The sequence below is a fragment of the Gossypium hirsutum genome, chromosome D06 (assembly GCF_007990345.1).
Source record: "Gossypium hirsutum isolate 1008001.06 chromosome D06, Gossypium_hirsutum_v2.1, whole genome shotgun sequence".
NCBI lineage: Eukaryota > Viridiplantae > Streptophyta > Magnoliopsida > Malvales > Malvaceae > Gossypium > Gossypium hirsutum.
In genome coordinates, this window is record NC_053442.1 from 25,552,188 (window position 1) to 25,563,774 (window position 11,587).

The 11,587-nt window shown below is 30.3% G+C and overlaps 1 protein-coding gene across 1 annotated transcript; it reads left to right on the plus strand.

The window, feature by feature from the left end:
- The first annotated feature begins 3,037 nt into the window (after positions 1-3,037).
- On the plus strand, positions 3,038-9,061 carry LOC107901649 (aspartyl protease family protein At5g10770). Its single transcript, XM_016827726.2, has 3 exons — positions 3,038-3,405; positions 6,736-7,176; positions 8,054-9,061. Exons 1-3 carry the CDS (start codon positions 3,228-3,230, stop codon positions 8,875-8,877), a joined length of 1,443 nt encoding a protein of 480 aa, XP_016683215.1. The 5' UTR covers positions 3,038-3,227; the 3' UTR covers positions 8,878-9,061.
- The last annotated feature ends 2,526 nt before the right edge of the window (positions 9,062-11,587 follow it).

Sequence of the window (11,587 nt, forward strand, 5' to 3'; positions counted from 1 at the left end):
GTTTATTTGTGAAGTCTAAAAACTCAATTGATAATTTGAATTACATGTTTTTTTTTCAATCACAAACGAAGGAAGAGATCTTGACCCACGAAATATTTTTTTTTCTCTCTTCATAAAAATTAAAACATTCAATTTAAGTTTTTTAGTTTTTGATTTTTAACCCTTTTTGAAGAATTAATAATTTAATTTAATCGGTTTTAATTCCAAATTTTTATAAATTTATCTTGACTCTCTTAAACAAAATCTTAACCTGGCCTTAATCAATTCGGGATTTGGTTACTTGATTATTTCCTTGGGTTTAATTAACAAATAATTAAAGCATTGTGTTGTATATTAAGTGGAGTCAATTATTTGTTAGGTGCATGTTTGGGGAGTTGCCCTTTTCGATTAGCATTAATATAAATTTGGACCCATTCCTTAATTTTGGCAAGCTACAAAAAGCAGCTAAGCTTGAATTTTGATCAACCAAATCCCTTATAAATTTTAATTTTTGCCTCCTCCTAAATTTTGATTACTACAATGCATGCTATTTTTTTATTTTTTATTTTAACTTTATAATCACATTTAAAAATATTTAATTAAAATAAATTATTATAAAATAACACACTAATACCAATATACTTCCATCAATACTGATTTTAATAATTTTCAAAGTAATGGGTGCTAATTAGGGGTGAGCATTCGATCGAATCGAATCGAAACTTTTCGAGTTAATCGAGTTTTCGAATATCATTTTATCATCCTAACTTTATTTGAAGTTTTCTCGAATCGAGTCGAGTGAGATGAAATTCGAATCGAATATATTTGTTCGAGTTAAATTTTAAAAAATAATTTTGGGTCCTTGTAACCACTGTCACCCTTCGTAATAAAATATGTCCACCCTAATCAAATTTTTTATTAACTTTCATCACCTCATAATTTATTTATTAATTTTTTATATACTGGTTAGCTTCTTTGCTTGCTTAGTTGTTTTAATTATCTTCAGATTCTTGTCACTATGTATTTTGGAATTAAAAAATATATTAAATGTAAAAATATGATTTTTTAATCAAAGTTATTTTAAAATAAAATGTGAAATTGATACCAATATAAATTTTAACAAGAATATTTTATGGCATAATTAATAATTCAATTATAATATAAATATTCAATATGACTAAACAATTCAATAATATAAATAATATAAAATGTGAAATTTAATTTAATAATATAAATAGTATATATAAATAAATTATTACTATTTATGTTTAGTGATTTTTTTTGGATAATTTTGATTTTTTATTTGAGAGTAAAGGGTGAGAAATAAAAGTTTAGGGGGAAAATAAAAAGTTTTGAGGAATAAAAGTTTGCGGGAAAGTAAATAGGGGGGAGTAAAATTTTGGAGGGAAAATATTTAAAAAAATTGGAAGGGAGAGGGTTTGGGGTAGATGAGAGGTGGGATGAGAAAGGAATAAAAGTTTTAGGGGAAAAGTGGGAGAGAATAAAAATTTTGGGGGAAAATAAAAGGTTTTGAGGGTTTTTGGGAGTAAAATTTTGAGAAAAAGTAAATGGGAAAGTAAAATTTTGGTGGGAAATGGATTTTGGGTAGATTGGGGGGTTGGGAGGGGAGGGGAGTAAAAGTTTTGGGGGGAAAGTGGGAAGGAGTAAAAGTTTTGAGAAAAAAGTAAAAAGGTTTGGGAGTTTGGGGTAAAAATGTAAAATATTATAGTTTGATATTCGAATTATTCGAGTTATTCGAATTCGAAAACTCAACTTGATTCGAACTCGAAATTTGAAAAAAAAATTTGAGTTGATTCGAATAGCGCGATTAACTCGAATAACTAGATTCGTTTAACTCAAAATTCGAATTTTTTTTTTGATTTTTTCGAGTCGAATCGAGTTTTGCTCACCCCTAACGCTAATTAAGCAAGTTAGGCAAAAGGGGACTTAATTGGACAACTCACGCTGCATTAATGAACACAAGTAATTAAACTATGCCCAAAATTCCAAAGCTTAAGCTCCTTCCAACTATTCTTTAAGACAGCCTTTATATTTTTCATGTCAATTGATGAAATGTGGGGTTTGTGGGTCCACTCTTTATTTCTTTTTTGGCCATTTTTAAAATTTAATTATTTAATTTAAGCTGTTTTAGTTTTAACCTTCTAAATATTTTATAATTTTATTTTGATTTCCTATCAAATGCTCTTTCTTTGGGATCATTTGAGCTTGTCACTCAAATTTTTGGATTTTGAGTTATTTTAAGTTTGATTTGAGTTATTTAATTTTTAAAATTTAATCAATTGTTTTCCATTACAAATGGCCAACACCAACAGGAATCACAAGCAAATAACAAAAATTATCCATTCATTTTAAGAACCAATGTTCTGTAAGTCAAACATAAATTAATTCCAATGTTCAAAATGGTAAATGTAGCTCACAAGTCCTTTTACTTTTATAAATAATTAAGTTAAATTAATTTTCAATATTATTTAAAATATCATTTACTGTTTTAAAAGTTGTTTTATGTTTTTGCAAATAAAATAGTTTGTTTGGAGTTGAATTGTAAATGAAAAATAATATTTTTTGTTTTTTGTTTTAATAATAAATGCTAACTCTTTTATTATTTGATCTTATTTAATTCTTTTAAATAATACATGGATTGAGTTTATTCATTTAATAGTAAAAACGACTAATTTGATTCAGTCTCTATAAATATAAGGGCTTCAAAGATACTTTCACTTTTATCTTTTATCAATTTGTTGTAGTTATATTAAATTCTGAAGTGAACAGCTAAACAAATAACAAATTCTCTTAATACTATTTTCTCTAATTATAATACTCCAACCTAATATCTTACTTAGAACATAAGAAAGTAGTGTACTTAACCCATATTTTTAAAGCGGGAATATTACGTCATAATCGAATAAAACCCTAATTAAATTCAGTTTTGCTTAGTTTTAAAAAACATTGAATATTTAGTTAAAAACAAATCTGTGGGTGGGCAACGTACTGTCTATTGGTTTAAAAGATAGTCTACCATGCTCAAATTTAATATAGTTAAGCCATTCAATTGAAGTTTTTATGAGCAGAGTTAAATATCAAATAAGTTGAATTTAAAAAGTCACATGTGAACATATTTTAGTTGTTTTCTTTTTCCTAAAAAAATTCTCTGCTGTATATATATATATATATACGAGGGTGTGCTTGTAAGAAGAGACAAGGAAGAGAGAACCAAAGTGGAGCATAACATGGGCGCCATTACCATTCTCCCAACCTTCCTCTCTGCTAATAAACTCCTTGTTTTTGTATGCCTAATTGTGTTGTCATTGAAAGAAGGGTATGCCACTGCTGAGGCTGAGAGTCATACCATCCATGTCGCCTCTCTTTTACCCTCTTCTGTTTGCACCCCTCCTGCTACTGCAAAAGGTCAATTATGATCTCTCTTCTATATGCATGTGTGTGTGCGCCCTTGCTTTCTTCTAACTCAAAACTTTGTTTCCATTACTGCTTGTGAATGATTATGCTATTACAATGGGTTTTGATATTAATAAGTTATATGTACGTTTTTCTTAGGAAATTTAGTCATGATATTTCCATTTATTATGTATGTGATAACTTGGCTTCTTCATTCTTCTTCCAACTTGAACTTTGTTTCCATTACTAGTTGTGAATGATTATGCTTTACTGCAATGGGTTCTGGTTTTTCCTTATCATATTGATATATCCATTCATTATTTATACCATTAAAATACTTGAATTTCGTTTTAATATTTAATTTGATATTTAAGTTCAATTTCTCAATTTGTACTGGAATTTGGTTTTAATATTCAAATTAGTACTTGAGTTTTTTCTTGTCTTGATTAAGCATTTAAGTTTGGCTTCAATGTTCATTTTGGTATCTAAGTTTTTTTTCCCAATTAAGTACCTATGTTTTTTTTTCACAATGGTACATATGTCAAACATTCATTGGGCCACATGATGTTGTTTGCTCTAGGTACAAAATTGAATAGTAAAACTAAACTCAAATACCAAATTGAGTATTGAAGTCAAATTCAAGTATCAAATAATATATAACCCTTATTTATATTATATAGGTACGTAAGTACTAGGTTGTCTTATAGGCTTTTTCCCTCTTGATTTTTGTGTCTGAATTGTATGCACCAGAAACCAGTGGTGAGGATATTTTTAGAGCAATTATAGCATAGTTTGGTAATGAGACACTAAGAAAAGAAATACTTTTGGAGTTGAGACAAGAGAAGTTTGGTCATTGATAGTTTATTATTAATTTTTGTTCTTCCAAGCCACCCGTAGCTGGTAACAAAGGAAATTGAGGAATATTATTTGGTTAAATTATGGTTTTAGTCCCTCAATTATGTTAAAATTTGAGTTTAGTCCTTAAAATTTTACACAATTTTATTATTTTATTTTTATGATGTTGCTAGTTAGTCTAAAAAGTTAACATTATTTACTATTCCAATAAAGACGCTAACATGGATTAAAAAACAATATTTTTTTAACTCATCATGCTATTATGGTAAAAGTACCATGGAGGTATCTGTACTAGAGTTGTTCATTAGCCAGGCCGGGCCTGGACTAAGCCCTAACAAAATTCTAAGTCTGGTTGATAGGCCTGGCTTGAAAAATGAGCTTAAATTTTTGCTCAAGTTCGGTTCAGATAAAAATGCTAAAACCTGAACCCGGCCTGCTCGTATTAAAATTTTTATTTTCATTTAAAAAAATATAATACATGAAAAACACTAAAAACATTAAAATAAATGTTTTCCAACAAATTGAAAATAAATTTAAAAAAATCTTTATACTTAAATAACACTAAGATAGGTGCAACTTAATAAGCAAATGTTTTTAAAATAGTAGCAAAATTAACAATAAAACAAGAGCTATACAATAGTCAAACAATAACAACAAAATAGTAACAACATAATACTGAAATGACAACAAAACAGTGGAAAAACAATAGCAAAATAATTTTTTTTTCCAATTCGGGTTGGGCCAGGCCAAAAAAACCTTACCCGAGGCCCGACCCGTTTTCTAAATAAGACTTATTTTTTTCTCAAGCTAATTTTTTCAAGCCTATATTTTTGCCCAAACATTCCACTTTTCGGGTGGGCCTTCGAGTCGAGTGGCCCGACCCATGGACAAGTCTACTATGTACTAGGATCAGATTGTATTTTGTCTCCTCTACTGAAAAAATGGGCAAATTAGTTCTTGTACGTTAAATTAAAGAGGAAATTGGTCATTTCTGTTAAAAATTTCATCCACTTGTACTATTAAAAACTGGGATAGCTTATGAAATAACCTGACAGTAATACATGGTGTGCCACATGTATCTCATGTTGATGTATAAGGACTAGTTTTTAATAGTAAAAATGGAGAAAGTTTAAATAGAATGACCAAATTGCTCTTTGATCTAATAGACAAAGACTATTTTACCTATTTTTTAAGTAGGTAGGACAAAATGTAATCCGACTCTTAGTACAGGGCCTCCATGATAAGTTTACATGCTAACATAGATTCTTTTCAAATGTTAGAATGAATTTTTTTTTTAGATTGAATTCAGCATTTTGTCTACAATAGATAACATAGTTAACTACTTGAACTAACCAATTATATTATAAAAATAGATAATCAAAATATTCTAAATTAAAATATAAAAGGATTAAAGAGGCCAAATTCAAACATAAGAATCTCTTGCACCAAATAAACTGCCAGACGACATATTAATTAAAAGAAATCTTAGATATTGGTTTAGGATAAATTGCTTGAAAATTTTGGGTTCTTGTTTAATGGATAGATTCTGCATGTTTGAATGATAATGATACATATATTAGATATTAATAAATGACTATTCTGACATAACTTTTGTTTTTATTTCCTTTAGAAAAAGGGATGAATTTTATATATAATATTAGAATATGTACACTCACCATGTTTTGTAAAAAAAATTAAAAAATTAAAAAATTAAAAAATTAAATATTATTATGATATAGGTAATGGTTCAATTATTAAATAAATAAAATTAAATATTAAATTATTTGAAAATTTTTATTCAAACTATGGAAATTGAAATATCGCAAAAGATTAAATTATTAAAAGTATTTGTCGCGATTAAACATATCAAAATTTATGTAAAATGAATTATTAACATATAAAGAATTATATAAATTTATTCCATAGATCATAAATTATATAAATTAATAATATTTTACACATGAAAATATAACGAGAACACGATAGAGTGTTTAATTTTTTTTTGTTTAAATTAAACCATTATGATAAATTGTGCAAAAACATGTTATGAATTTACATATAACATAAACAAACAAATTATTATTAAAACTAAATCACAATAATAACGAAGCAAAATGAAAAATAACGAGAACATGATTCAGATGTGCCAAAATTTATATAAAACTCGTAAATGTATATATAACTTTATAATCCCATATGGACAAAATTATATATATTAGATAAACATTATAATATTTTCTCAAAAAAGTTATAATATAAATTTATAATTTTAACACAAAAAAGAGCTCAAACATAATGTATGTATGTATATATATAATGTAATGCACCAAATAGCCTTTTGAATCCATGTATTAATGACAATACTTAGTTGTTTTAAGCCCATTTTATCCAAATGTTTACTTCAAAAGACAATGTATAAGTCGCAGAAAATCAATTAAGCTTCTCAAATTCAAATTCGACACTCTCCTTCAATGGTTCCAATTTCAGGTTTGGACAAAAAGTCATCTTTACAAGTCATCCACAAGCATGGCCCATGCTCACAACCCCATGAAGAGAAAGCAAATATTCCCACACATGTCCAGATCCTTCTCCTAGACGAAGTAAGGGTGAAGTCAATTCACTCAAAGCTAGCCAAGAACCTAGGCTCCGTCAATGTCATGAAGAAGGATGCTGCCGCCAATCTCCCAGCCAAGGACGGCAGCGTGGTAGGGTCAGGCAATTACATAGTCACGATGGGTCTTGGCACCCCAAAGAAGAATTTAAGACTCATATTCGATACCGGAAGTGACATCACATGGACACAATGCCAACCTTGCTTAAGATCTTGCTATAAACAACAGGATCCAATTTTTTCACCCAGTTCGTCCTCAACTTATTCCAATGTTTCCTGCTCCTCAGCAGCCTGCACTTCATTGAATTCTGCTACAGGTAACTTTCTTGACAAAATTGGGAAAATATATAAGTTCTGTATACAATTGTCAGATCGGTTTTAGGTCAAGTTAATATTAATTTTCATATTATATTTTAAAAATTTTGGGTCAAATTGGGTTCAAGTTTACTAATTAGTTTTTTCGGATCAAACCATTTTGAATTTCGATTATTTCAAGTTTTGTCATTCAAGTTTTACATATGGGTTTGGTTCATTTTGGGTTCATAGAGCTTGATGAAAATTTGAGTTATTATTCCATGTTATCATTTTAAGAGTAGAAGCTAACAGTGTTATAAAATTTGAACCTACTAATAATATTATAAAAATAAACAATCAAATAATATCAAATTAAAGTAAAAAATGTTAAATCTCAAGTTTTAACGTAATATAGGGACTAAAATTTTGGACTAAAATGTTTAGGGATTATAAAAGTAAATCTCAAGTTTTAATATAGTATAGGGATTAAAATTAGATTGTTAATCTATAAAGCAAATTTGTTGGAAATTACAATATTCAAAATTTTGGATTCACTAGGTCAATTGGGTGGATTGGGTCAATTTAGATCAAGTTAATTCAATTTTTAAAAAATTAAGATTGAGTTTTAGGTTCGAGTCATTTGAATCCAAATAATTTCAAATTTACTTTTTCAAGTTGTTTTGAATCACAATTAATTACAAGTTCATTTTAGGTTCAAGTTAATTAAGATTAGGTTGTTGATTTTCTATTGTCATATCGAGTCGAGTCAAGTCAAGTCAAGTCTAAGTTTGAAATGATTGAAATCAATTTTCAAGTTTAGGTCAAAATTAAAAGGTCTAAGCCTACCCAAGTAATAATTAATTGAAAAGGAAATGTTAATTCAAGCTTGTATCCTTTCAGGTAACTCGCCTGGCTGCTCATCATCAACTTGTGTCTATGGCATCCAATATGGAGATTCATCTTTCTCGATTGGATTGTTTGCTAAAGAAAAGCTCACTTTGACATCAAACGTTGTGTTTGACAACTTTCTATTTGGTTGTGGCCAAAACAATCAAGGCCTTTTTGGTGGTGCTGCCGGTTTGCTAGGACTAGGCCGAAATAAACTATCTTTTCCATCACAAACAGCCATAAAATTCAAGAAAATATTTTCCTACTGCTTGCCATCATCTCCAAGCTCAACCGGCTTCCTAAAATTCGGCAATGATGGTCTCTCAAAGTCTGTAAAATTCACAACATTATCAACAATCTCCGGAGGGGAATCCTTTTATGGCATTACCATTATTGCTATGAGTGTTGGTGGCAAGAAACTATTAATCTCGGCATCGATTTTAGCGGCTGGTGGTGCCATCATCGACTCTGGAACCGTCATTACACGGTTGCCTCCAACTGCCTACTCGGCACTGAGGTCTGCATTTCGAAAACAAATGAACCAATATCCAATGGCAAAACCACTTTCGATATTGGACACATGTTATGACTTTAGTAAGTATTCTACAGTTAGTATACCTAAGATAAGCTTGTTTTTTGAAAAGGGTGTTGAGGTTCCGATTGATGCTAGGGGAATTTTGTACGTTAACAGTATCTCGCAAGTGTGCCTAGCATTTGCAGGAAACACTAACGATTTCGATGTGCTGATATACGGGAACACACAGCAGAAGACATTGGAAGTAGTATATGATGGTACTAGACGAATGATTGGGTTTAGAACTGGTGGTTGCACCTAAGTTTAGCTGATAGCAACCATGATATGAGATTAAAATTAGTTTCAAGCATCTTCTTCTTGTATCTATAATTCCAAGGAAAGAGGGGGGAACTTTTATACAACAATAATTCAAACATGGTTTTCTAGTGTAATGTTTTAAATGCAATTATATTTAGGTATATAAGAACTATCAATGGAATTTCCAAGATCAGCCTACTATTTTTTTTTGTCATGAACTGTGAGAAACTATAATATATAAACAAAGCGAAAACTAGTCATGATGTTTCCAACAATTGAGAAATCTTATTTATAGGATAATAATGACTTTTTCATGTAGAATGGTATGTATACTGAATTTTGAACCATTCTAGAATTAGTGTAGAAGCCAAATAGCTAAAAGAAGAAAGAAAGAAAGTGCCAAAGAATTGTTACTTCAGTTTTTATTTGTATTTTTTGAAGTGTGTTTTAAGAGCCCTACAAATAATAATTCATTTAATATATTTCATAAGTTTTTGGTAAGAATAATAGTTTAGTTTTCTGCTGAACAAATCTTATTTAGAATAGTTCTAATTTAAAACAATAATTGTTTGAGAATAGTGGTGCTTGGAACAACTATGTTCAGAATAAAACTTCAATTCAAATCAATTGCCATTTAGAGTAGCTATCATTCGAAAATATATTCTATTAAGAACAAATGCCATTCATAATAACTTTTATTTAGAATAATTATTCTTCATAAATACCTATGTTCAAAACAACCCCTATTTATAATAATTGTTCTTAAAGATTAATCATTATTTAGAACAATATCTTTTAAGAAAAGTACCTTCAAAGAATAACTTTTAGTGGAACTAGTCGGAAAGAGATTCTCTATGAGATGTTTCACGTAATATTTGTAGCACCCCAAATCCGGCCTAGAAGTTTAGACCCGAATCTGGCGTGTCACATTGAAGTTTTTTTGAAAACCATGTTTTCATCAAAAACCCTTCTTGAAATTTTAAACTTCTTGTCATTTAAAACTTGTATAAAACCTCAGTTTGTGTTTGTTCATTTACAATCGTGGTTCATTAAAAAGTTATTCCTTTTTAAAATGTTATTACTGTTAAAACCTTATTTGTTGCGGAAGCTTAATTTAAAACAAATGATTTACGAAAACGTGATATTTTAAAAAAATGGTTGAGTTGCAGAAACGTAGTATTTGAAAATAGTTATTGTGTTGGAAAGCCGTGTTCTATTTCTAGCAGATATAAATCACAATCAATAAAATCCCAAATTTAAAATTCAAAAATTATAGAGGCCTTATTACAACCCGAATCAAAATCAAAGTGCTTAAGTAAATGAGCAAAACAGAATAAAACATGTGTAGTTGTGTGACCCTCTCTAAGTCCCTCGTAGCTCCGAACCGTCTAACGTTGAGAATTACCTGTACGGTTAGACATAAGGGTGAGTTTGCGAAAACTCAATGTGTAATCCCCTATCAAATAGTCAGAATACAACATGCAATAACAGTCTGGGCTTGAGCCCTATTCAGTAACAGAACAATGTGGGCTTTAGCCCAAAACAGTAAAAGTGTAGTGTGGGCCTTAACCCATTACAGTATTAGAATCAGAAACAAAATACATATGGGCTTAAGCCCAATATAGCGACAAAATCAGTATTAGAAATGCAACAATGCAATCATGCAACCCATCCCAATCTAGCCAACACACCACCTGTACCAACCAACACACCATGTGGGGATAAAATCGACCCACCCAGCCAACACACTAATATCAGGACTGGTTGCGGCACTAATCAGTATCGCAGCAAAGCTGCCAGTAACCAGAATGGCTAAGAGCTGTAAACAGGATAGCTATAAGCTATAAACAAAATGGCAACAAGCCATAAGTACATTAATATGATTGGCACAAAGCCATCAGTAGTAGTAATATGATTGGAACACAGCCATCAGTAACGGTAACATGATCGGCACAAAGCCATCAGTAGCATCGCAGCAAAGCTGTCAGCAACAGTATCGCAACAAAGCTGCCAGTAACAGTATATGTGGCCAAGTCACCAGTAACAGTGATTGTGGCAGAGCCACCAATACAGTACTTCCTCCTTAACAGTATCCCAACCCCATGCAGTATGTCGTGTATGTAGAATGCCATGCTCAGAAACGGTCAAACAAATCACAGACAAATCAGTCATAAAAATCATAGAAAAATCAGTCATACATAACATAAGGCCATAACAGTCATTTTATTTCCTAGGGGTATAACAGTCATTTTCATCATGGACAAATCAATCATTTAACCTCGAGGGGCAAAATAGTCATTTTACCCTTTGGGGCTATATTGGTCAATTTACCTAACAGAGGTATTGCAGTCATTTTACCTACAAGGGCATCACGGTCGTTTTACCCTACAGGGACACTTCGGTAATTTTGCCCATCAGGGGTATTTTAGTAATTTTACCCTTCGGGGGTATTTCGATAATTTTACCCATTGACGATATTTCGATAATTTTACCTATCGAGGGTATTTCGATAATTTTATCCATCGAGGGTATTTTGATAATTTTACCTATCGGGGGTATTTCAGTAATTTTATCCATTGGGGGTATTTCAGTAATTTTACCCATCGAGGGTATTTCGATAATTTTACCCATCGAAGGTATTTCGATAATTTTACCCATCGAGAGTATTTCGTAATTTTACCCATCGAGGGTATTTCAGTAATTTTACTCATAGA

What these genes read in the sequence shown, in the direction of transcription:
- LOC107901649 (XM_016827726.2), top strand. Translation starts at nt 3,228, where the DNA reads ATGGGCGCCATTACCATTCTCCCAACCTTCCTCTCTGCTAATAAACTC. An exon ending in CCCTCCTGCTACTGCAAAAG is followed by an intron (nt 3,406 to 6,735) that starts GTCAATTATGAT and finishes TTCCAATTTCAG; the next exon opens with GTTTGGACAAAAAGTCATCT. An exon ending in TTCATTGAATTCTGCTACAG is followed by an intron (nt 7,177 to 8,053) that starts GTAACTTTCTTG and finishes GTATCCTTTCAG; the next exon opens with GTAACTCGCCTGGCTGCTCA.